General features: G+C 53.0%; 2 protein-coding genes across 3 annotated transcripts in view; one reads left to right on the top strand and one right to left on the bottom strand.

Moving 5' to 3' along the window:
* pik3c2g (phosphatidylinositol-4-phosphate 3-kinase catalytic subunit type 2 gamma) overlaps positions 1-326 on the bottom strand; it is a 53,932-nt gene extending 53,606 nt beyond the window's left edge. For both annotated transcript variants that reach the window (XM_031898403.1, XM_031898405.1), the window contains exon 1: positions 209-326. The gene's annotated coding sequence lies outside the window, so the exon portion shown is untranslated. The remainder of the gene's footprint in view (positions 1-208) is intronic.
* Positions 327-2,892: 2,566 nt separating this feature from the next.
* On the top strand, positions 2,893-3,794 carry LOC116409441 (leucine-rich repeat extensin-like protein 5). Its single transcript, XM_031898093.1, has 2 exons — positions 2,893-2,922; positions 3,039-3,794. The coding sequence occupies exons 1-2, from the start codon at positions 2,893-2,895 to the stop codon at positions 3,792-3,794; spliced, it is 786 nt and encodes a 261-aa protein (XP_031753953.1).
* The last annotated feature ends 23,261 nt before the right edge of the window (positions 3,795-27,055 follow it).

Raw genomic sequence — 27,055 nt, 5'->3', positions numbered from 1 at the left:
GCCCCAGCAGCAGCTTTTAACCCCATGGGAGCTACTTACTGAGCTCTGATTGGCCAGCAGGTTTCCTATAATGTGTGGGGCCCGGGGCAGTTGGCTGGGGCGGCAAGATCAAGCCCTAGGGGAGTGTAAGCTCTTGGTCCCAGTCTCAGTGAGCACCGGCAGGGAATAAACGATATACATTCTATTCTGGGGATGGGAAAGCACTCACCTCTGTGCCTGTGTTACCCCGGGAGGGGGCAGTTCCTGAGTTACAAACCTTCCGGTAAGGGTTTAACCCATTGGGCTCCTTCCAGTTAAACTGGTTCCTCCCCGGCGCAGGGGGGGGGCAGTCTGGGTGCCGGTTACTCACTGGACCCAATGGGCTTTCATGTTATTACTGGGAAGCAGAGACTTTCAGCCCTCCCCCAGGTACCTGCTGGGGCTCCTAGAGGCTGCTGGGAGATGTAGTTCACAGATCAGAGGACAATCTTGTTACTTGTAATATCTACAATATCTCCAGGAGGCGTCTGTGTGGCACTTACACTCACAACTTGCCCCAAAGCCCCCAATTCCTTCACTGGGGCTGCTGGGGGTACTGGGGGGTACGGGGCTGCTGGGAGTACTGGGGGTACAGGGCTGCTGGGAGTACTGGGGGTACGGGGCTGCTGGGAGTACTGAGGGTACGGGACTGCTGGGGGTACTGGGGTACGGGGCTGCTGGGAGTACTGGAGTACGGGACTGCTGGGAGTACTGGGGGTACGGGGCTGCTGGGAGTACTGGGGGTACGGGGCTGCTGGGAGTACTGGGCTGCTGGGGGTACTGAGGGTACGGGGCTGCTGGGAGTACTGGGGGTACGGGACTGCTGGGAGTACTGGGGGTACGGGGCTGCTGGGAGTATGGGGGTACGGGACTGCTGGGAGTACTGGGGGTACGGGGCTGCTGGGAGTACTGGGGGTACGGGGCTGCTGGGAGTACTGGGGGTACGGGGCTGCTGGGAGTACTGGGGGTACGGGACTGCTGGGAGTACTGGGGGTACGGGGCTGCTGGAGTACTGGGGGTACGGGGCTGCTGGGAGTACTGGGGGTACGGGGCTGCTGGAGTACTGGGGGTACGGGGCTGCTGGGAGTACTGGGGGTACGGGGCTGCTGGGAGTACTGGCTGTGGGGGTACTGAGGGTACGGGGCTGCTGGGAGTACTGGGGGTACGGACTGCTGGGAGTACTGGGGGTACGGGGCTGCTGGGAGTACTGGGGGTACGGGGCTGCTGGGAGTACTGGGGGTACGGGGCTGCTGGGAGTACTGGGGGTACGGGGCTGCTGGGAGTACTGGGGGTACGGGTCTGCTGGGAGTACTGGGGGGTACGGGGCTGCTGGGAGTACTGGGGTACGGGACTGCTGGGAGTACTGGGGGTACGGGGCTGCTGGGAGTACTGGGCTGCTGGGGGTACTGGGGGTACGGGGCTGCTGGGAGTACTGGGGGTACGGGACTGCTGGGAGTACTGGGGGTCAACCGCGGCTCGCTGGAGTATCGGCGGGTGGTAACCTAGGGGCTGCTGGGAGTATCTGGTGGTACGGGGCTGCTAGCGCGCAAAGCTCACTCCGGGGGGTAAAACCCGCGCGGCCAGCTTGGGACTAGTACTCCCAGGGGGGTACAGTCGGCGCTGCTCGGGGAGTCCTGGGGTACGGTTAGGGCTCCGCTGGGGAGTACACTGGGGGTAGGGACTGCTGGGAGTATGGGTATACGGGGCTGCTGGGAGTACTCGGCGGGTAACGGGGCTGGCCTGGGAGTATTAGGGGGTACGGGGCTCGCTGGGAGTTAAGCAACCTAAATATAACTCGGGGGTAAACGCGGACTCGGTCTCGGGAGTACTCCGGGGTCACGGGACTAGCTACTTGGGAGTCAGCTGGAGGGTACGGGACCCTCGCTGGGAGTACTGTAGCGGCGGGTAGCCGGACTGCTGGGAGGTACTAGCGGGGTTACCGCGGGCTGCCATCCGGAGTAACTGGGGCGGCTAGCAGCCCCGTAACGGGGCGCCTCTCCGTACTCTGCGGAGGTCAGACTCGGGCTGCTGGGGGATTACTGAAGGGTACGGGCTGCCGTCGGACGCCCAGTCGCGTAGCCTGGGGTTCACCACGGGGGCGCTGGGAGTATGGGGGTACGGGCCAGTCTACTCCGCTGCAGGCAGCTCCCGTACTCCCCAAGTGGGGGTAGCCAGCAAGGCGTACCTCCATTTTCTCCGAGCAGCCCCGGAACGTACATCAGAAGGGCGTCACCGGGGCCTCCAAGTGTCTGAGCGAGGCACCAGTACTGGGGGTCACGAGTGGAACTCTGCTCGCGAATGTACCTGGACGCTGCTGGGGAGTACTGCACAGCAGGCCCGGACCCAGTAAATCGCCGGGCAAGTTCGCCGTGAGTACTCGGGTGAGGTCACGGACTGCTGGGAGTACGGGGGTACGGGGCTCGCTGGCAGCGTTACCTGCGGGGTACGGGGCTTGCCATTGGAAGTTATCCCTCAGGGGGGCTACGGGGCCCTGCTGGGGGAGTTACTGAGTCCGCGCGCCAGTAAACCGGGTCTCGCTGGGCCGTACTGGGGGGTACGAGCTGCTGGGAGTACTGGGGTACGGGGCTGCGTGGAGTACTGGGGGTAGACGGGGGCTGCTGGGAGTACGGGGTACGGGCTGCTGGGAGTAACTGGGGGTACGGGCTGCTGGGAGTACTGGGGGTACGGGGCTGCTGGGGGTCACTGAGGGCTACGGGGCTCGTGGGGGTAATGGGGTAATGGGGTGCTGGGAGTGCGGGGGGGGGGTTACAGCGGGCTGCTGGGAGTCGCCGGCGGGGGAACCGGGGTCTAGCTGGGAGTGCCTCCAGCAGCGGCCGTAACCCCCAGGGGGTGATGCTGGGTACGGCGGCAGCAATGTCCGTACCGCTGGAGTGCGCCAGCGAGGTGGGCGCTCGAGGCCTGCCCCGACGCCTGGGCCAGAGTTACTGGAGTTCCTCGTCTTCAAGTTCTGTGTTATCCTTATCTTCCAGTTTCCGCTTTGTTGTTTCTGGCATAAACAGGAGTCAGATGCAGCGGCAGCGGTGCCCCCACAGTACTCCCCAGCGATACCCAGGACGCTGTTACGAATTTACTACCTCCGGCAGTACTGTCCCGACAACGCCCGTACCCCCAGTACTTCCAGCAGCCCGTACCCGCCAGTACTCCGCAGCCCCGTACCCCCAAGTACTCCCAGCAGCCCGTACCCCCAGTACTCCAGTCAGTCCCCACGTACCCCGCATGTAACTCCCACAGCTCCATACCGAACCTCCGGCAACTCGCCCAGCAGCCCCCACGTAAACTCCCCGCAGCGCCCCAACGTTATCCCGGCCCCAAGCAAGAAGGTTCGCCCCCGATGCTCACCAGCCGTCGGTACCAGTCTCCGCAGGTCCCCGCTCTCTCAGCCGCCGTTGGTCACCCTCATTTCGGCCGTCTCGTTCCCGAGCAGTACACGACCACCCGTACCAGTACTCTCCACAGCCCGTACCCCCAGTACTCCCAGCAGTCCGTACCCCCAGTCTCCAGCAGCCCCGTACCCCATACTCCCAGCAGTCCGTAACCCCTCGTACTCCCAGCAGCCCCGTACCCCCAGTACTCCAGCCACGCCCCTGTACCCCCAGTACCTCCAGCAGCCCCCGTACCCCCGCGCCCCCAGGTTACCCCCAGCAGCCACAGCTCGAATGGAATTGTGGGAGTTTGTGCGTGTAAGTGGCCAGCCAGACGCCTCCTTGGAGAATTGCTTAGATTATTACAAGTACAAGCAAGAATATGTCCTCTGATTTCCTGTGAACTACACTCTCCCAAAGCAGCCTCTAGGGAGCCCCAGCAGGTTACCTGGGGGGGGCTGGGAAAGTCTCTGCTTCCCCCAGCCTAATAACCACTCAAAGTCCCAATTGGGTCAGCCTGGACGTAACCGGCAGCCCAACTGCCCCCCCCCCCGGGGAAGCGAACAGTTTTTAACTGGACAGGAGCCCCAATGGGTTAAACAACCCTTACGCGGAAGGTTTGTGTAACTGCAGCGAACTGCCCCTCCCGGGGTAATCACAGGCAGGGAGGCACAGGTCGACCGTGCTTTCACGCCATCAGCCAGACTCGCAATTGGTATACTCGGCTTATTCCCTGCCGGTGGGGCCTCCACTGAATGGGGACCAAGGACGCGTACTATCGCTTTGATCTTTGGCGCGCCTGCCGGGGCCCAAATTATCGGAAACCTGCTGGGCAAATCATGAGCTCAGTAAGTAAGCTACCCATGGGTTAAAGTGCTGCTGGGGCACATGTGATCAGACATAAATCTGCGGTCTAGAACTCCCTCTTGTTTCCTAGTAAAGTTCATTTCGCCCCGGTAGGGGGCCGGAATCTACAAGTTTGAACTACAACCCAGCCACCACCTCATAGACCGACCACGCACAGCCACGTCACATGGAATCCTTCAGGGCCCAAGGGGACCACGGCGTTTGGAGTCTCTTGCTTGGGACCGGGAGTTAGCCCTGGCAATAATCCTCACGCGCACCTCAGCAAGCTGTCTATGTCTCGCCCCTCCGCTAGACCTCCTGCCCCCGGCTCGAACTCGCGCAGCCATGCACTACCCTTCTGGTTACCCCACACAGCAGGCAACTGTGATCCTATAGCATAAGCTTCAAAGTCACATTCCCTCTAGTCATACTGCTCTCAGCACAGCCCTTCGGTGTACCTAGTACTCTCACGCAGCAGCCGCTCGGGGATAACCCAGGCAGGTTTACGCCAAGCAGCGCCCGCGTAAACACTGCCCGGTAGTAGGTCAAACTCCGGAGGGGCCGTATGCCTCTGCTGGAGGTAATCTGTGGGCAGCTTTGTAAGGCGCCATAGTTAACTGTCCTATGCCGGCTAAACTGTGATCTAGAAGACCACTTGGCTCCTTTGAGTAGGCACATCTCGGCGGCAAGTACTGTGAGCGGAGCGCTAGAATTGAATGGGGGATGTACTCGCGCCCGCTCTCTGGGAGAGATCCCAAGTACAGCGACATGGGCGGCAGTCCCGTGTGTGGGTGAGCACTGTGCCGGGAGCTACGTACTCGCCGCTAGACAGGGGCCGCACCATGGGGTTTATGGGGGCTGTCAGCTAGAGGACATGGGCAGTGTCGCAGCTGGGAGCATCGTCCGCGGGGTATGACACTGCCACAATGGGTAACTTATCGCGCGTTCCTAGCAGCGGGCCGTGTTACAGGCACTCAGTACTCGCCAGGGCGACTAGTGTCTGCTGATGCGGTACTGCCCAGCACATGTGGGGCCGTACAGTAAACCCTGATTCGGGCCGAAAGTTAATCGTGGTCTCATGGCAAGGCGGCGCTCGTTAACCCCACGTAACGTTGGCTGGCAGGAGGCCTGTGTTTGCGCCCGCGTAAATGGGCTCTCGGGGCTAACAGCCCAGCTTGAACCCCTGGGGAATAGGGGTTTGGGAGGTTTTAACAGGACATGCGCGGCCAAGGTGCATGTGGTTACGCCGAAGTAAATGTGGGTACTGACCTGATCGGGGTTGCAGTATTCGGGGTTATCCAATGGACATGGGGCAGGCTAGTAGGTTGGGCAAACTGTGGGGTAGAACTGGAAATGGGGATATGGTTGGTTAAGGGCTTGGGGAGTGGTGTGCTAACAATGTGGGGTGAACTTGGATGGGGATATGGGTTTGGGGGTTGAGGAATGGGGGTGTGTGTTGGGATGTGCGGGTCAGAAGTGGGGAATGGGTCTTTGGGGGTCTACAGGCACTGGGCAGTGTTTGTGGGCAATGTGGGGTGACTGATGGGATATGGGTTTGGGGGTTACGGACAATGGGGCAGTGTGTGTGGAGGCATGTGGGGTAGACACTGACTGGGGATACTGGGTTGGGGTTTACAGGATGGGGCAGTCGCTGTGTAGGCAAGTGGGTAGAAACTGATGGGGATAAATGGGTTTGGGGGTTACGGAAAATGGGCGAGTGTGTGTAGGTAACACCCAGCAGAACCAGTCCAGTTGTGGGGATACTGACCCAGCAGTCCCGTCCGCATCCCAGTACTCCCGGCGAGCGCACCGTACCACCAGTACTTCTAGAGCCCCTGGTGACCGCCCAGTACTGCCCGCTAGTCCCGTATCCCTGCCCAGGTACTCCGCAGGCTATGCCTCACGTACCCCCAGTCAGCCCAGCAGAACTCGGGTACCCGCCCAGTATCCCAGCGAGCCCCGTACCCAAGCAGTACTTGGGCTCAGCGAAGCCCCTTGTACCTTCCCAGTACCTCCAGCAGGGCCGTACCCACTCAGATAACTCCCCCTATGGTTCCGAGTAGCTGCCCGAGCAGCCTCAGTGAAACCCAAGTTTATGATCCCTAGCAGCCGCGCCGTGAATATCCCCCAAGTATCCTCAGCAGGCTCCCGTACCCTCATTTATTCCAGCGGAGGTCCGTATGTAGCTCCAGGCAAGCCGCCGTACCGCCACACGTACACCCAGTAGCCCCGGTGGAACTCCCAGTACGTGCCTCAGAGCCGTACCCTCAGTACCCCGGAGCAGCGCAGATCCTATCATCGATGGCGGAGCCGCGTACACCGCACCAAGCTTACTGACACTCGGCAGCGCGGCACTAGTACTGGGCTTTGGCGGTTTCCAGGAATAGGGCCGAGTACTCCAGAAGTCCGTACTACGGTATCGTCCAGGCAGGCCCCGTATGCCGGCAGTAACGCAGCCCAGTTCGAGGTCCCGTCACGCGCTTCAGTAAACGTCACCCCAAGCAGATCTCGACTGGATAGGACACCTAAGTACTTCCCGAGGCGGCCGCTGTTACCCGGGGAGGTCCTCCAAAAGCCAGGGCGCACCCCGTATCGGGCGCCCAGTACCCACGCCCAGTGTCAGTGAGTCCGCAAAAGATTACTGTGGGGTAGCCAACAGTGGACCGGCGTACGCACTAGTACAATGTGGTTTGGCCGAGAGCAGCCGGGTACTCTTCAGCAGTCACTAGCGACAGCAATGGCCGGAGTGTGGTGAAGTGAATGGGGTGGAGTGGGGCGTTAAGGAAGACTGAGGGCAAACATGGTTTGTGGGGGGTAGATGATCATGGAGAGGCAGTTGGTCGTAGTCGAGCGAGACCGACCTCCATGGTGGATTGTTGGGGTATAGGATATTAACTCTAGAGGATTGGGGAGCAAATAGGATGTGGTCCTTCTGATTCTTGGTGGAAGTTCTAACATATGCGCACGCACGCCACTCTGCTGAGGGATGGCCCCAGCCAGGTTTTCCGTGGGGGAGGGCTCTGAAAGTTCCTGCTGCTTCCCAGATAATTTAACATGAAAGTTCCGGAGTTGGGTCCAGATGGAGTAACAAACCGGCAACCCAGACTTGCCCCCCCTGCGCCGGGAGGAACTGGGCAAGAATTTGTAAGGCTTTGTGTGAGGAGCCAGGTATGTGGACAGGTATACATAGACCCGGTAGCCAGGTGATGGTTGTGGGCCAAGTGGGGGTAGCACGATGGGCGAACCTGGCTCCTTGGGAGAGGGTTTGTTAGATCAGGAACTGCCCCTCTCCCGGGGTAACACAGGCACGAGGTGAGTGCTTTCCATCCCAGAATAACTCCAGTAGTCCCATAAGTCCCAGTAAGCTTCCAGTTAACTCCCGAGTAAGTTCCACAAGTACATGGGGTCGCCACGCATGTAGGATGGGTTGGTCCGGGGTGCAAAAGTGTGCTAGTTAAGAAGCATTGGCGCAATGTAAAGTTCGGCGCATCTTTAACTGCCCAGGGTGGAGAGTTCCCCTAAGCTGGAAACACTCTCCGGTGACGGTGGTAGCTTTCCGTCGTAGATGGTAGGCGAGAGGAGGTGGATAGAGGGATACTCACGATAAAGGGGGCAGACATATATATTGGATGCTTTCAGGGGCGTGATTACTAGTGCACACTTGGAGGGGGACGCAGTGAGTGTCGCATGTGGGAGGCCACCATTGGGGTAGAGAACTGAATCATAGTGGTTTTCTCGCGCGCCTATTAGGGGGTATTCACCAGGGACCCACTCCGGGTGCAGTGCCCTGATGTGAACAGCGCTCAAAATGTGGGGTACAGACACTGGCCCCGTCGGGGTATGCTGAGCCAGATCTCTTCGTGACCATATTGTCGGTGGCGGAGTGTGTGGCCTCTCCGGGACAAAGGGGAGGAGCCAAATTGCAGGGGCAGGAGCTCGCATGTGTGAACCGGTGTTTACTGGCCCACGTCCTTGGGTGCATAGATGTTTGTCTTGCGCCCTATCGAGTTGCCCAGGGGCATGTGCAGCTGTAACACCTGGAGATAATGGGGCAAGTTTGGGTGTAGGTGGGGTTTTTCTGATTTGAGTGGTTTACAGGAACATGTGTAGAGAGTGTGAGCGTCCCACATGCCCACTCTCGATGTGTACTCATTCGAGCTCACTGGGCGCAACCTGCCTCGTGGTGGTGATTGCTCCAAGTATCAGGAGCACTAATCAGAGGCCAGGGCATGCTCTATATCAGTCTAGTTCGGCGCTCTCAGGGTGGTGGCTGCCGGTTCACATTGGAGTGGAGGATGGCCCGAACATTTGAACGCCCTGCAAGTGCCTTATTGAGTGGAATGTATGAGCGATGTTCGCTCAGGGAGTTGTTAGGGTTGCAGGAACGAATGATAGAAAGGCCACAGATCGGATTGGGACTGGGTCACACGCTAACTAATCTGCGAACCTCAGCTGAGAATTACTGCTCGCGCAGGGGGTGCCCCTCAGTGTAGAGATCAGGATTATCAAGACGAGCTTTACTTGGGAGAAATGGATGTGTTGGGGCCCCGGGGGCAGGTGTAGGGTCTTGGGTTTGGTTGGGCCCTGTCGGTAATCGTGGGTATAGCCGAGGGAGGGGCAACTTGATAGATGTGGGGATGTTCCTGAGTAGGCGCAGTGGTGGTGAGGACAGGGGGGTGGGGGTGCACTAGCTCGGGCTGAACCATTAGTTATATACGCCTTGTTGGGGCAACTCGCTGGGGTGAACTTGATGGGGATATGGGTTGTGCGGGGTTAACAGGACATCGGTGCAGTGTGCTCCGTTTCAAAGACATGTTTGATGTGCTGCGTACGAAAATGATAACGGGGCACTAATTTAGTGGGAGTAATCCTGGAGGGGGGTCTTTAACGAGATATGACATGTGTGGCAGTGTTGTTGGTCGGCAATTGCGGGTAGAACTGAATTGGGAATATTCACAGGTCGTCTCTGGGGCAAAATTCGCTGGCACGACTTCAGCTCACCCACAGCAGAACATGGCCGCCGGCTAGTGTGTGGGGGCATGTGGGTGAACTGTGGGACATGCGGTTTGGGGTTACATGGACATGGGGCCAGTGTGTGTGGGGCAATGTGGGGTAGAACTGATGGGGAATTGGGTTTGGTGGGGTTACAGGATCATTATGGGCAGATGTGTGATGGGGCAAATGTGGGGTAGATACTGAATGGGGACATGGTGGGTTTGGGGTTACAGGATCATGGGGCAGTTGTGTGGGGCAATGTGGGGTCAGAACTGATTGGAGGAACATAGGTTTTGTGGTTTCAGGACTATGGCAGTGTGTGTGGGGCAATGTGGGTTAGAACCTAGCTGCACGTTGGCCGAGCACCGGTCACCAAGTGTTGGAAGCAAGGTCTGGGGCTCGTCCTGTGTTAATATGAGTCTCGCAACAATTTCACGGTGTGTACAGTAGATACGCAGATGCTGCGGGGCAAATTGATCGGGGTAGAAGAGCTTCAGGGTGGACATGGGTTTGGGGGGTTTAACAGGACTTGGATGGGGAGGTGGCTGGGGGGGGGGAGCAAGTAGATTGCATTGGGGGGGTGAGTGTATGGAACTGCGCACAAACTTATACAGACGTGGCCTATCAGATCCGCTGAGGGCTGTAGGGGCTAGACCAGATTTTAGGACTCAAAAAAGAGGGGGGGGGGGGAATGCCGTTAGTTGTGAGCGCCAGGGAGGATGATGTTGGAGTGCTGTTATGTTTGGCTCCCGTGCCAATGGGTAGGGGTATTATACTCGAACTCGGGGGATATGGATTAGTCGAGGTCTCTCGCTTGGGAGAGAGTGGGGGCCTTCTGGCAGATGACCATGGGGAGGCGCTCGAGGGGGCGCGGTGTGCAAATATGGTAGCAGTATGTCGAGAGGTGTGTGGGTTCACGAGAATAAGAAACTGATGGAGTTTTAACTTACTCCTTGGCGCCCTCCGAGTGTTTCAGCCTACATGGCGGGGTATTCACCCCCCCAACTCTGGTTTAGCACCCAACTACCATGTGCTGCCGCCCAGCTGTCGCTAGTGTCAGCGGCCCGGGCACACATGGATGGCGTTGCTATGGCAACTAAAGAGTCTGCCAGGGAGCCACAGCTGAAATCCTGGTCTCTGTTGGTATGGAGGGGGGGGGTCTTGTTGCTGCTGAGTATCAGGTTCTCCTGACATGGGGGACGATGGGGGGCTCATCATTGCTAGTGTTAATTAGAGCCCCGCTGAGCGAGGGAGGTTGTGGGGAGGACTGTACCGCAATACTAGTGGTAGCAGGATGGATCTGCCCTGCTGTGCTCTGTGAGAAGGTGGTTCCAGCAGTAAAAAACTTCATAGTTTTGGGGGGCGAGGGGTGTGTTGTGTGCAGCTGCTGCGAGGTGCAAAGGTTATGAGTCCAGCCGCCGCCGCGCCCATAAAAGAACCACAGTTCCTCCTTCACTCCCAAAGTAACACTACAGGAGGTGGAAGTAAGCTTCCTGAATTGTGCGGTGAGTGAGCGCTCATTAATGTTCGGGGGGGGGTGGGTCACACATGGTTCCCACCAGTCCCCCCCCCGTCACCATCCACTCGTGTGATGCTGGAGAGCCACCACTGCTGTCGATTTTGGTGACTATAAAAATGCTCGCCTGGAGGTAGAAATTGAGCCATCCGAAGGATTATTCGACTGGCTATATCTGGGTTTATGGGGGAGAGAGCTTACAGGCGCCCACCATGGGCAGCTGTCCAGGTTCAGTGTAAGGTGTCATCTCGATGATGCCGCAGAGTTGGCAGTAAACCAAGTTAGCTTGTGATGGTCACGGTGAATCACTGATGAGGGAATTTGGGGCACGTTAGCGTCACCTGCGCGCGTGTGTCCAGTAGTTGTACCAGGGTCACGCTAGTATTCGTTGCAAATGGCGAGCAATTATGGGTGCAATGGGGTGCCTCCTAATATATGATTTCCGGGGGTTATAGAACACGACTCGCCGAGCGCCCACCCAGTGTCCAGTGTCAGTGTTATCATTTTTCAGATGGCCCAATTGGCAACCAGAGTTTCTCCTTATATCCGTATAAACAGCGCCACCGTCGTGTCCAGTCGCGTCGTTTATCATGTCCCAAGTGCGAAGTTGGTACCATAAGTGCTCCTTATATCCGGTTTTTATATCTGTACACAGGCCGCCAGCCCAGATGTCCAGTCAGTGTATCATGTCTAAGATGCCAATTGGCAACCAAGTCTCCTTAATATGTTAGCGGGTATAACACATGCGAAACCATGTGTGTCACATGTGGAGGTGGTCTCATTCAGTGTAATCATTCAATATGCCCAATTGGTACCAAGTTCTCCATTATATCGGTATATGACACACGGCGCGCACCAGTGTCCAGTCGATGTATCATTCTATAAGATGGCGCATTGGTACACCCAAAGTCTCCTTATATCCGCATATATAATGACACCAAGCCGCCACCAGTGTTCTAGTCACGTGTTATCAATTCTAAATGCCCACATTGTAGCACCAAGTCTCCTGTACTCAATTTCCGTGTTATGATCCATTTATCGAACGAGCGCACCCAGTCGTCACAGTCAGTGCGAGGAGGCTCGCAAAATCTCAAATGTCCCAATTGGCACAATGTCTCCCTTATTACTCGAGGGTATGAACACAGCGCCACACCAGTGTCCATCAGTGTGTATCAATTTCTAAAATGCCAACATTGGTACCAAGTCTCGCGCTTTATATCCGGTATAACACAGCGCCACCATCAGTGGTCCAGTCAGTGTCCAGTTCAGTGTATTCATTCAAATTGCCAATTGGTACCTGAGGCCCAAGTCTCGCTATATATGCAAGGATATGATAGCACACAGAGAGAGGCATCAACCAGGCTCGCCATTCAACTCGTATCATTCAAATCGCTCACCCACCCATTGTGCATCATATGTCGTCCCTCAACTCAAGATACTAACACAACAGCAAGCCACCATGTCCAACTCACTAGTCGCTCCACGCTGCAGATGTGTATCATCGTCCTAGCCCAAATGGCTTACCAATCTCCTTATAAGTCCCGGTATAACACAGCGCCACCCAGTGTCCAGTCAGTGTATCATTCAAATGCCCAATTGGCACCAAGTCTCCTTATATCCGGTATAACACAGCGCCACCCAGTGTCCAGTCAGTGTATCATTCAAATGCCCAATTGGCACCAAGTCTCCTTATATCCGGTATAACACAGCGCCACCCAGTGTCCAGTCAGTGTATCATTCAAATGCCCAATTGGCACCAAGTCTCCTTATATCGGGTATAACACAGCGCCACCCAGTGTCCAGTCAGTGTATCTTTCAAATGCCCAATTGGCACCAGGTCTCCTTATATCCGGTATAACACAGCGCCACCCAGTGTCCAGTCAGTGTATCATTCAAATGCCCAATTGGCACCAAGACTCCTTATATCCGGTATAACACAGCGCCACCCAGTGTCCAGTCAGTGTATCATTCAAATGCCCAATTGGCACCAAGTCTCCTTATATCGGTATAACACAGCGCCACCCAGTGTCCAGTCAGTGTATCATTCAAATGCCCAATTGGTCCAACCAAGTCTCCTTATATCGGGTAATAACACAGCGCCACCCAGTGTCCAGTCAGTGTATCATTCAAATGCCCAATTGGCACCAAGTCTCCTTATATCCGGTATAACACAGCGCCACCCAGTGTCCAGTCAGTGTATCATTCAAATGCCCAATTGGCACCAAGTCTCCTTATATCCGGTATAACACAGCGCCACCCAGTGTCCAGTCAGTGTATCATTCAAATGCCCAATTGGCACCAAGTCTCCTTATATCCGGTATAACACAGCGCCACCCAGTGTCCAGTCAGTGTATCATTCAAATGCCCAAATTGGCACCAAGATTCCTTATAAATCCGGTATAACACAGCGGCACCCAGTGTCCAGTCAGTGTATCATTCAAATGCCCAATTGGCACCAAGTCCCTTATATCGGGTATAACACAGCGCCACCCAGTGTCCAGTCAGTGTATCATTCAAATGCCCAATTGGCACCAAGTCTCCTTATATCGGGTATAACACAGCGCCACCCAGTGTCCAGTCAGTGTATCATTCAAATGCCCAATTGGCACCAAGTCTCCTTATATCCGGTATAACACAGCGCCACCCAGTGTCCAGTCAGTGTATCATTCAAATGCCCAATTGGCACCAAGTCTCCTTATATCCGGAATAACACAGCGCCACCCAGTGTCCAGTCAGTGTATCATTCAAATGCCCAATTGGCACCAAGTCTCCTTGGGTATAAACAGCGCCACCCAGTGTCCAGTCAGTGTATCATTCAAATGCCATTGGCACCAAGTCTCCTTATATCCGGTATAACACAGCGCCAATCTAGTGTCCAGTCAGTGTATCATTCAAATGCCCAATTGGCACCAAGTCTCCTTATATCCGGAATAACACAGCGCCACCCAGTGTCCAGTCAGTGTATCATTCAAATGCCCAATTGGCACCAAAGTTCCTTATATCGGGTATAACACAGCGCCACCCAGTGTCCAGTCAGTGTATCATTCAAATGCCCAATTGGCACCAAGTCTCCTTATATCGGGTATAACACAGCGCCACCCAGTGTCCAGTCAGTGTATCATTCAAATGCCCAATTGGCACCAAGTCTCCTTATATCCGGTATAACACAGCGCCACCCAGTGTCCAGTCAGTGTATCATTCAAATGCCCAATTGGCACCAAGTCTCCTTATATCGGGTATAACACAGCGCCACCCAGTGTCCAGTCAGTGTATCATTCAAATGCCCAATTGGCACCAAGTCTCCTTATATCGGAGTATAACACAGCGCCACCCAGTGTCCAGTCAGTGTATCATTCAAATGCCCAATTGGCACCAAGTCTCCTTATATCCGGTATAACACAGCGCCACCCAGTGTCCAGTCAGTGTATCATTCAAATGCCCAATTGGCACCAAGTCTCCTTATATCCGGAATAACACAGTGCCACCCAGTGTCCAGTCAGTGTATCATTCAAATGCCCAATTGGCACCAAGTCTCCTTATATCCGGTAATAAACACAGCGCCACCCAGTGTCCAGTCAGTGTATCATTCAAATGCCCAATTGGCACCAAGTCTCCTTATATCGGGTATAACACAGCGCCACCCAGTGTCCAGTCAGTGTATCATTCAAATGCCCAATTGGCACCAAGTCTCCTTATATCCGGAATAACACAGCGCCACCCAGTGTCCAGTCAGTGTATCATTCAAATGCCCAATTGGCACCAAGTCTCCTTATCAGTTTCACTTATACAATAAAGGGGCCCCAGTAATATATTCATATAAATTCTATTCATTTACCGAAAAACAGGAGACCAATCAGATTCCATGTTTAACCCATTGGGTACAAGTATAGAAGTTTAACCCCCTCCTCTCCTTAACTGGGACCTGCAAGAGGAATCATTGTGTTTTCCCTTTAGAAGCGGTGCTGTGTCTCCCCCTAGTGGCGCCGGGAGTGTCTGCACCTATGTTCCATCATTGGGTATTTGGGTAAATAATTCATAATAAGGCAAAACTATTTGTGGAAGAAGCAGCCAATCAGGTTGGGCCTATGGATGAGGCGCCGCTGGGGGTGAGAGGACGCACAGTTTAACCCTGTTTGCCCCTTTTCTGTCTCTAATTTGAAATAGAGTTTGGTTGCTATGGTGAGGTACCCTAACAACCACAAAGCAAATTGAAATTTACAAGGTTGTAAAAAATTACTAAAACTCGCAAAATTTCAAATTTTGTTTTAAAAACTCTTACCCTAACCCTAAAGTGCGAAACCCGAATGTAGAATTTCAGGAATGAAAGATCCCGAACTCAAGGGATAAAAATGATTTTTTTTTTTTAATAAATTTATAGAAAATCCAACTTTTCAGCAGTAAAAATAGTTGAATATTCGGCAAAATTCTGTTGGTTTTGAAAAATCAGTGAAAAATGTTGGGAGCGAATGAGAATTCACAGATTTCTGGCAGTGACAGTAAATAGGGGGGGGCAGTGTCGGTGCCAAGGGAGGAGCCAGTGTCGGCGCCAAGGGAGGAGCCAGTGTTGGCGCCAAGGGAGGGGCCAGTGTCGGTGCCAAGGGAGGAGCCAGTGTTGGCGCCAAGGGAGGAGCCAGTGTCGGTGCCAAGGGAGGGGCCAGTGTCTGCACCAAGGGAGGGGCCAGTGTCGGTGCCAAGGGAGGAGCCAGTGTTGCGCCAAGGGAGGGGCCAGTGTCCGGTGCAAGGAGGGGCCAGTGTGCGCCAAGGAAGGGCCAGTGTTGGCGCCAAGGGAGGGGCCAGTGTGCGCCAAGGAGGGGCCAGTGTCAGTGCGCCAAGGGAGGGGCCAGTGTCGGCGCCAAGGGAGGAGCCAGTGTCGGCGCCAAGGGAGGAGCCAGTGTCGGCGCCAAGGGAGGGGCCAGTGTCGGCGCCAAGGGGAAGTGTGGGCAGGCGGCGCAGGGAGGGCCAGGGGGCCAGTGTCGGCGCCAAGGGAGGGGCCAGTGTCGGCGCCAAGGGAGGGGCCAGTGTCGGCGCCAGATACGGATTTGGGGGAAAATTCTACATTTCCGTGGGTAAATTATCTCACAAAACTGTGAAAAATTCCATGAAATTCCATAAATAACGACTATTGGGCGAAACATCTTGTGAATTTCTCTTTGAAGCGAAAGGGGCGGAGTCACTAAGTAAATGGGAAACGTTTCCCGGTGGAACAAATCGACTTTCCGTGTGTTAGTAAATCTGCCCAGTAAAGTAAAATTCTCTAAATAATTTAGGCTTTATCTCCGGGAATGTCATTGTCCAATAGGAACTGCCAGGTATGTATGGAACCCAGAGAGATAGATAGATAGATAGATAGATTGATAGATAGATAGATAGATATAGATAGATAGATAGATAGATAGATAGATAGATTGATTTGAGAGAGAGAGAGAGAGAGAGAGAGATGGATGGATAGACAGATTGATAGATAGATAGATAGATAGATAGATAGGGAGATAGATGATACATAGACAGACAGATAGATAGATAGATAGATAGATAGATAGATAGATAGATAGACAAACATATATATGATCAATAGTTGGATAAATAGATGATAGATACATAGATAGATGATAGACAGATAGATAGATAGATAGACAGATAATAGATAGATAGATAGATAGATAGATAGATAATAGAGATAGATAGATAGATAGATAGATAGATAGATAGATAGATAGATAGATAGATAGATAAATATATGGATATCAAGGACCAATCGCGGCCAGAGATATCGCGGATCTTTTCTAATTTATATTCATTCGCTCGCCGCAAAATCTCTCCTTTCGTTACGGGGATCGGGTGCTGTTGGGTCGGGATTAGTGATTTATCGCCGAGCGTGGAAGATTATAAATCAGATAAGTAGCGAGTTAAGAGAACATATATCTGCACCCCCCGGCTTATTAATGTCCCCCGGAACTTCTCTACTTCCTGCCCAGGCTCCGCCCCTTTCAACTGAGTTACACTAAAGGTGGCCATACATGCACCGATATTATCGATAACGGTTAAGATGTTCGACTCGCGATGGGAGCCATAGAAGCGCTGACTAACAATCTCCCTTCAACGAATGGCAGAAGGAGGTGGAAATCCTATTGTTGCCTTATCGCCGATTCAGGCTGAATGGTTGGCGGATCTGAACATGTTGTCGCCACGTGTAGGCACCTTAACACACCTGGCTGGTACGGTAAGGCTGCTGGTGTGGGATTATAGAGAGCTGCATGCTGGGAACAGGATAATGTGTCTCGCCAAATCCTGCCTACTGCCCCCATCTTGCCCTAACTTGTCCCCATCTTGCCCACTGTCTCATCTGCATCTATCTGTCTCCTCTTGCTACTGCTCATCTGCCTACTGTCCATCTCCCTACGTCCCATCTTACCACTGCTCCATCTTGCGCACTGCTCATCTGTCACTGTTCATCTTGCTATGTCTCCCCATCATTTTTCTGCCCTAGCGCTCCAATCTGCCCTACGTCATCTTGCCACTGTCTCATCTGCCTACTGTCTCATCTGCTACGTCTCCATCTGTCTACGTGCTCATTGCCTACTGTCCATCGTGTCCTATGTCACCCCATCTGTCCTACTGTTCCATCTGTCTACGTCCCATCTGTCTACGTCATCTGTCCTACTGTCCATTGCCTAACTGTCTCCATCTTGCCTACTGTCCCATCTAGCCCTACTATGTCTCCATCTTTCCACGTCCATCTTCCCACTGTCCATCTTGCCTACGTCCATCTTGTCACTGTGCCATCTTGCCTTTTCCACTGCCTAACTGTCTCATCTTGCCCTACTTTCCCATCTTGCCCTACTGTCTCCACTACCCTCTGTCCCATCTTGCTACGTCTCCATCTGATCCTATGTCTCATCTTGCCTACTGTCATCTGCCCTACAGTCTCCAATCTCCTACTGTCCCATCTTGCCCTACTGTCTCCATCTTGCCCACTGTTCCACTTGTCTACTGTCTCATCTGTCTACTGTCTCCATCTCCCTACTGTCTCCCATCTTGCCTACGCCCAATCTGTCCTACAGTCGCCAATCTGGGTCTTTAAAAACCTTTTCCCCCCCCCAAATAAAAAATCCACCCCTTGTCTACTGTTCATCTGTCCACTGTCCCATCTGCCCTACTGCTCCATCTGCTATTCCCCATCTTTGCCCTACTGTCCCATCTTGTCACTGTCCCATCCTGCCTACGTCCCCATCTGCCTATCTGTCCCCATCTTGTCCTACTACCGTCCATACTTGCCCTTCTCCATCTGCCTACTGTCTCCACTTGCCATGTTCGCCCATCTGCCCTCTGTTCCATCTTCCTACTGTCCATATTGTCTACGTTCCATCTGTCCTAATGTTCCCATCTGTCTACTGCCCATCATGCCTATACCCGTCCATCTGTCCTACTGTCTCCATCTTCCACTGTCCATCTTTCACTTCTCCATCTGCCTAACTGTCTCCACTTTCTACTGCCCATCTTGTCCTACTGTCCCACTGTCCTTATGGTCTCATCTTGTCCAACTGTCTCATCTGCCCTACGTGCCCTATCTTGTCTCTGTCTCCATCTTGTCCTACTGCCCATCGTCCCTACTGTCCTCCATCTTGTCCACTGTTTCCATCTTGCCTAAATTGTCCCATTTTCTATGTTCCATCTTGCCAAACTGTCTCCATCTGTCCCCCAACTGCTCATCTGCCTACTGTCACATCTCTGCCCACGTCCCATCCTGTTTACTGTCCCATCTTGTTTACTGTCCCATTCTTGTCTACTGTCAATCCTTGCCCTAGTCCCCATCTTGTTCTAACTCCGTTCAGCTGCACCTAACTGTCCATCTTGCCTACTGCTCCATTGCTACTGTCCCTCTTGCCCTACTGTTCCATCTGTCATACTGTTCTCATCTTGCCTACTGTCTCCAATCTTGATCTACTGTCCATCTTGTCTAACTGTCTTCATCCTTGTCCTACGTCTCCATCTTGCCCTACGTCCCATCTTGTCCTACTGTCTCCATCATGTCTAAGTCCCATCTTGTCCCTACTGTCTCCATCTTGTCCTACGTCTCCATCTGCCTACTTCCCCATCTTCCTACGTCCTCACTGTCCCATAACTGTCTCCACTTGTCTAACTGTCTCCTCTTCCCTACGTCCCCATATTGCCTACTGTCCATCTTGTCTTACTGGTCCCATCTTTTCCTTACTGTCCCCACTGTTAACTGTTCCCATCTGTCCCTACTGTCCCATCTTGTCCACCTGTCTCCATCGCCCACTGTCCCCATCTGCCTACTGTCTCCAATCTTGCCTACTGCCATCTTGCCTAAAGTCTCCATCTTGACAACTGTCTCCATCTTGCCCTAAATGTTCCACTGCACTACTTCCCTCTGTCTACTGCCCCAATCTTGCCCTACTTTCCACTTGCCTACTGTCCCCATTTCCACGTCCCCATCGTTGTCCAGCGCCCATCTTGTCCAGCCCAACTGTTACTGTCCATCTGTCTCCTGTCTCCTCTGTCACTGTTCACGCTTACTGTCCATCTGTCATCTGTCCCCATCTTGCCACTGTCCCACTTGCCCTACTGTCCCCTATCTAAACCCACCCAACTACCTACCCACCCATCTAACTACCCACCCACGCACAATTACCCCCACTATCTCACCACCACCCACCTACCTACCCACCCACCTACCTACCTACCATCCACTACCACCACTACCTACCACCTATCTACCCATCACCCACCTACCCACACTACATACACCATCACTACCACCCTCACCAATACCTACCCCACTACCCCACCCACCCACCTACTACCACACACCTACCACCCATCACCTACTACTCAACACCTACCCACCACATACCCAGCCACCTACTACGCCACCCACCTACCTACCACCACCATCTCACCTACCTACCCCCATCTACACCCCCCACCTACCCACCCACTCACATAACACCACCCCACATGAAGAGAAGTTTGGTTCCTTACATAGCAGAGATTATTGATTTTTTAGGACTCTGTAATCATGAGTCATGTGGAGCCAAATGTGGAGGAGCCAGTTCGCCAATGAGCAGTAAATCTGTTCCTATGACAGAGCCAAGGCCGGGATGATCTATTGGCCCAATTGGACTCATTAGAACCAGGGCAGCGTGCCCAATTGCCAGTCGCCGGGATGATTGAAGGCTCAGCATTGGGGGGTAATTACGAGATGTTCTGAACAACGCGCCCCCCAGGCGCCGGGATGAATTAGTGCCAATGAGCCGGAACAGACTGCGATATTCATAGAAAGGCATGAAGTAAAGAACTCGAGCACCAAAGTCAAAGCTGGCTAGACCTATGCGCCCCCTCGGCCCAAAGCTGAAATTAGAGCAAAATTCGGGGGGGGGATAGAAACCACAAGTAACACAAATACCCCCCCCCGAGTTATACCCCCTGATCCCGCCCCCTTGGCTCTCTCTCCGGATTGCCCCCCTCCATTCCGCAAACAAGGATCCTTGCTGCCCGTTCTCTTCTGATTCCTATATATCTGCCTTCACAACTTACCGTACCTCCCTGCCCCATAACCCCACCCCAATAAGATCCTTGCTCGTTCCTACTTTCCCTAATTCCTATATATCTGCCCTTCATCCCAATTTACCCCTCGGCCCCGGGGGATCTCTCTCTGTTCCAATTCTTCTCTGACTAAACGCCCACAAAGCTGGGGATCTGGTACCAACCCCCCCAATCCTGGCCTTGCCCTTACAGCCCACAGTGCCAGTTCTGGCTGGCGAGGGTTTGGGCCCAGGGAACCCCGGGACTTTGGGTCGGGAGCAGCTGATAAAACAGATTCCAGTTCCGGAAGGTTCATTTCTATCTCAGAAGCCACATGGGAAGTTCTGTCCCTTCTGAGCTGTTACGTTCATTGGCTTCAGGGAACCAGAACGTTGGGGCAGTGGGTCGGCCCAGTTACTGGCGCCAGGATGGGGCAATAGTGACCCGGGGAGCTGCTCTGGCCCGGATGGGCAAAGTGACGGGAGCTGCTCGGCGCCGATTGGGCATAGTGACCGGGGGCAGCTTCTGGGAGTGGGATGGGGCATAGTGGACCGGGACTGCTTCGGTTAGGATGGGCAAATAGGACCGGGGACTGCTCGGTGTCGGGATGGGGCAATAGTGACCCGGGGAGCTGCTTCTGGGGCCGGGATGGGGCAATAGTGACCCGGGGAGCTGCTTCTGGGGCCGGGATGGGGCAATAGTGACCGGGGAGCTCTTCTGGTGCGAGGGCAAATGAGTGACCCGGGGACTGCTGTCTGGTGCTGGATGGGCAAGTCCCTGGAGCGCTCTGTGTCGGATGGGCAATAGTCCGGAGAGCCTGCTCTGGGCCGGAATGGGCAAATAGGCCCGGAGCTGATGCTGGGCCGGGATGGGGCAATAGTGCCCGGGGAGCTGACTGGGGCCGGATGGTCCATAGTGACCCGGGAAGCGCTTCGGTGTCGGGAATGGGCAATGTGACCGGGAGCCTTCGGCGGGATGGCATAGTGACCGGGAGCTGCTCGGGGCCCGTATGGGGCAATAAGTGACCCCGACGCTCTGCCCGATGGCAATAGTGACGGAGCGCTTCTGGGCCGGAGGGCAATATGACCGTGAGCTGCTTACTGGGCCGGAATGGGGCATAGTGACCGGGGAGCTGCTTCTGGGGCCGGGATGGGGCAATAGTACGCCGGGAGCTGCTTTCTGGCGAATGGGGCTAGTGACCGGGGGAGCAGCTCTGACCGGGATGGCATAGTGCGGGAGCTGGCTCTCTGTGCCGGGTTCCGTAACTCGGGCCCCCTGTTCTTAAGATGAGCAAGATCTTTCCTCTGAACGATCCATTTCATGCAGTGACCTCACGCCGTGTCGTTATCCCATATCTCCATATAATCACTCATCTTCCTCGTTAGCTCTCTAAGACTGTATCATTCCTAAACTTCTATAGAAATGATAAAGAGCATTGGACCCTGTACTAAGCACATCAGCAGAAATCTAGTTTGCCATAGCGGTAAGAGAGATACATGAATTAGCACAATAGGATTCTTCTGTAACTAAGACAATCACAGGAACACCCCAAGTTGCTCATAGCCTACAAGAGAGATCCATAATACTATGGCACATAGGATCCCCTACAACAACAATCAGCAGGAAAGCCCCTAAGTTTGCCCATAGCCTGACAGAGAATACATAAACTATGACATAGGGATTCCCTGTATAGCACGAATAGCAGGAACGCCCCTAAGTTGCCCATAGCCGTTACAAGCGTACATAAAACATGGCACATGGGAATTATCCCCTGTACTAAGCACATCAGCAGGAAAGACCCTAATTGCCATAGCCTTACAGAGAGAATACAAAAACTATGGCACAATAGGGCTCCCTGTAACTAACCAAATTCGCAGACACCCCTAAGTTTGCCCATAGCGTTACACGAGAGAACATAAAACTAATGGCACATAGGATTCCCTGTAATAAGCACATTCAGCAGGAACAGCCCCAAAGTTGCCCAAGCCTGTACAGGAGCATGAACATAAAAACTATGCACCATAGGATTCCTCTGTACTAAGCACAAATTCCAGCAGACCAGCCCCTAATTCCCATGCCTTACAGAGAGATACATAACTATGACATAGGGATCCCTGACAAGGCACAATTAGACAGACAGCCCTAAATTTGCCAGCTGTAAACAGAGAGATACCATAAACTGCACATGGATTCCCTGTACTAAGCCACAATTCAGCAGGAACACCCAAGTTTGCTCAAGCCCTGTACAGAGAGATACAAAAACATGGCACAAGATTCCTCGTACTAAGCACAATAGCGGAACACCCCTAAGTTGGCCCATAGCGTACAGAGAGATACAAAACTATGGACATAGGGATCCCCTGTCTAAGCACAACTCAGCAGAACAGCCCGCCTAAATTGCCATAGCCTGTAAAAGAATAACCATATAAAACAGGCACATAGGGATTCCCTGTATAAGCCAATCAGAGTAAACAGCCCCTAATTTTAGCCATAGCTGTAAGAGAGATCGATAAACTTTGGCACATGGGATTCCCTGACTAAGCAAATTCAGCCAGGAACAGCCCTAATTTGCCCATAGCCACAGAAGAACCATAAAACTATGGCAAAAGATTCCCTGTAACTAAGCACAATTCAAGCAGGAACCAGCCCAGTTGTGTTAAGTAAATGTTTCCAATAAAGCTTGAAGGATCAATCTAACATTTTTTTTATAATCCGTGAAAATAGATGTTTGCCGTAATGGTAATGGACTTTACCTCTCTAATAACAGATATTTTGGTAAATATTGGGGGGGGGGAGTTGTCGGGGTGCCAAGACTTTCTCTGCATGTGTAAGTTACAGACGCTCTTCAATTGGCTGATTTCAGCGCCTTTGTCTGATCAGTTTATGGATTTGATGAGAACTTTGCCTTCCAGTATATGAGCGAAGGGGGGACATGGGGAGAAATACTCGCCGCCCTAACTGATTCCTACATTCCCAGACGGAGAGAGGAAAGGGCAACAATAGGGGATTTTATTAATAATCTATATAACATACAGGGGGGCAACCTACATTGGGGCCAGGACCCCACAATAAGCAGCACCGCCAAATCCTCCGACTGGCCTCAGGCTGGCCCCTTAGCCATAACAGGTTACAGATATATAGAAAATTGGGGTCAACAGTCACCTCTGCTGTAGTCAGGTACCAGGCACAATAAGCATTCCCAATCCCCACGGCCTTCAGGCGCCCCTAGCCCAACAAGGTACAGAAAAGAAACCATTGGGGTACACAGTCACCGCTATAGTTCCAGGGACCAGGGACAACATCACCCAAATCCCCCTAACTGATCCAGGCTGGGCCCTACCATAACAAGTACAGATATATAGGAAATCATTGGGGTAACAGTCACCGCTATAGTTCCAGGGGTACAGGCACAAATAAGCACTCACACCAACCCCTAACTGCTTAGGCGGGCCACTAGCCATAACAAGGTTTACAGATATAAGGAAACATGGGTAACAGTCACCTCCTATAGTTCAGAGGTACCCAGGACAACTATCACCCAAATCCCCAATGGCCTCAGGCTGGCCCCTAGCCATAAAAGTTAAGAATATTAGAAACATTGGGTAAAAGCCCCGCTAAGGTTTCCAGGGGTAACCAGGGCACAAATAAGCACTCAACCCAAAATCCCCCCTACGGCCTCAGGCTGGCCCTAGCCATAACAGGTTTATCAGATATATAGAACATTGGGTAACAGTCCACCCCGCTATAGTCAGGGGTTAACCCAGGGCACAAATACCCTTCAACCAAATCCCCCTAACTGGCCTCAGGCTGGGCCCCCTACCATAACAAGTACGATATAAAACATTGGGTAAGTCACCCGTATAGTCCAGGGATACCCAGGCACAAATAAGCACTCACCAAACCCAACTGGACTCAGCTGGCCCCTTAGCCATAAAGGTACAGAATATAGAAACATGGGTAAGTCACCGCTTTAGTTCCAGGGGTACCCAGGGCACAAATAAGCACTCACCCAAAATCCCCCCTAACTGCCTCCAGGCTGGGCCCCTTAGCCATACAAGGTTACAGATATAGAAAAATGGGTAACAGTCACCGCTATAGTTTTCCAGTACCCAGGCACAAGAACCACCCAAATCCCCCATAATGGCCTCAGGCTGGCCTTAGCCATAACAAGTTACAGAATATAGAAACATTGGGTAACATCAACGCTATAGTTCCAGGGTACCCAGGCACAAATAACACTCCAAATCCCCCTAAACGCTTCAGTGCCCCTAGCCATCAAGGTCAGATTATATAGAAAATTGGGGAACAGTCACCCGCTAATTCCAGGGTATCCCAGGGCACATAGCATCCACGCCAAATCCCCCTAACTGGCTTACAGGCGGGCGCTTAGCCAATAACAAGGTTAAGATATAAAAACATTGGGCAACACAGTCCCCCAGCTATGTCGGTACCCAGGCACAAATAAGCACTCACCCAAATCCGCCCTAACTGCCTTCAGCTGGCCCCTAGCCATAACAAGTTACAGATGATAAGAACATTGGGTAACAGTCACACCGCTATAAACGTTACAGGGGTAACAGGCAAAGATACAGCACTGTCACCTAACCGCCGCTAACGCTCAGGTGGGCCTTAGCCATAACAAGGTTACAGATATATAGAAAAATTGGGGTACAGTCACCTCCCGCTATATGTTCCAGGGTACCCGCACATAGCACTCACTAATCCCCAAATAACGGCTCAGGCTGGCCCCCTTAAGCCATAACAAGTTACAGATATATAGAAAGATTGGTAACAGTCACCACGCTATGTTCCAGGGACCAGGGCACAAATAAACACCCAAATCCCCCCATAACTGCTTCAGGCTGGGCCTCCTTCATAAAAGTACAGATATATAGAAACATTGGGGTAACATCACCCCGCTATAGTTCCAGGGTACCCAGGGCACAAATAAGTCCTCACAGCCCAAACCCCCCTAAAATGGCTCAGCTGGCCCTTAGCCAAAAAGGTACAGAAATAGAAAATTGGGGCAAAACAGTGCACCGCTATAGTTCAGGGTCCAGGGCACAAATATTAGCAGTCACCGCCAAATCCCCCTAGACGGTTCAGGCTGGGCCCTTACCCATAATAGGTTACAGAATATATAGAAACATTGGGGTAACAGTCACCGCCATAGTTTCAGGGGTAACCAGGGCACAAATAAGCACTCACCAAATCCCTACTGGCCCGGTGGCCTCCCTTAGCCATAACAAGGTTACAGATATATAGAAACATTGGGTAACAGCCACCCGCTATAGTTCCAAGGGGTACCAGGGCACAAATGAGCACTCCACCTCAATCCCAATGCTTCAAGGCTGGGCCCTTCCCCATAACAAGGTTACAGATATAGTAGAAATTGGGGAACAGTCCTGCTAAGTTCCAGGGGTACCAGGGACACAAATACCACTCACCCAAATCCCCGTAATGGCTCAGGCGGGCCCCCTTAGCCATAACAAGGTTACAGATATATAGATGAACATGGGTCAACAGTCACCCCGCTATAGTTCCAGGGGTCCAGGTACAAAATATACACTCACCCAATCCCCCCTAACGGCCTTCAGGCTGGGCCCCTTACCCAAACAAAGGTTACAGGATATATAGAAACACTGGGTAGTCACCCGCTATAAGTTCAAGGGGTACCGCCAGGCACAAATAAGCCCAAATCCCCCCTCTAACTGGCCTTACAGGCTGGCCCCTTAGCCCATAACAAGGTACAGATATATAGAAATCATTGGGTAACAGCACCCCGCTAGTTAGTTCAGGGTACAGGGCACAAATAAAGCACCCAATCCCCCCTAATGGCCTCAGCCTGGGCCCCTTAGCCCATAACAAGGTTACAGATATATAGAAACATGGGGTAACAGTCACCACGTATAGTTCCAGGGTACCCAGGGAACATAGCCCCAAATCCCCGCCCTACTTGGCCCTCCGGCTGGGCCCCTTTAGCCCATAACAAGGTACAGATATAAGAAACATTGGGTAACAGCCCCCGCTATAAGTTCCAGGGGTAAAATCCCCCGGCAAATAGTCACTCACCCCAAATGCCCCTAAACGGCTTCAGGCTGGCCCCTTAGCATAAAAGGTTAAGATATAACGAAACATTGGGTACAGTCAACCCGATTATAAGTTCAGGGGATACCAGGACACACATGAAGCACCAAATCCCGCCTGAACGGCCGAGGCTGGCCCCCTTAGCTACAAGGTTACAATAATAGAACAATTGGGTAAACAGTCACCCTGCTATAGTTCCAGGGTAACCCAGCGACAATAAGGCACTCACCCCAATCCCCCTAACTGGGCTTCAGCGGGCCCCTAGCCATACAGTTACAGATATAATAGAATTGGGGTAACAGTCACCGCATAGTTCAGGGTAGCCAGCGAACAAATTAAGGCAACCCAATCCTAACGGCCTTCAGGCTGGCCTTAACCATAACAAGTTACAGATTATGAAACTTGGGGGTAACAGTCCGCTGCTTATAGTTCAGGTACCAGGGCTACAATAAAGCAATAACCAATCCCCCTAACTGGCTCAGGCGGGCCTCAAGCATAACTAAGGTTACAGAATATAGAAACATTGGGGTAACAGTCACGCCCCGCTTTAATGCAGGGTACCCAGGGCACAAATAAGCACTCACCCAAATCCCCTACTGGCTTCAGGCTGGCCCCTAGCCATAACAGTTACAGATATATAGAAACTTGGGAACATCACCGCTAT

This window comes from Xenopus tropicalis, chromosome 3, assembly GCF_000004195.4.
Source record: "Xenopus tropicalis strain Nigerian chromosome 3, UCB_Xtro_10.0, whole genome shotgun sequence".
Taxonomy (NCBI): domain Eukaryota; kingdom Metazoa; phylum Chordata; class Amphibia; order Anura; family Pipidae; genus Xenopus; species Xenopus tropicalis.
The sequence above is the reverse complement of the archived record's forward strand: the minus strand, read 5'-3'. Positions and strand labels throughout refer to the sequence as shown.

Excerpts from the sequence above, each read along its gene's own strand:
- LOC116409441 (XM_031898093.1), top strand. The coding sequence starts at position 2,893 with ATGTCCGTACCGCTGGAGTGCGCCAGCGAG. Across the intron at positions 2,923-3,038 it reads CGCTGGAGTGCGCCAGCGAG|GAGTCAGATGCAGCGGCAGC; the intron begins GTGGGCGCTCGA and ends TGGCATAAACAG.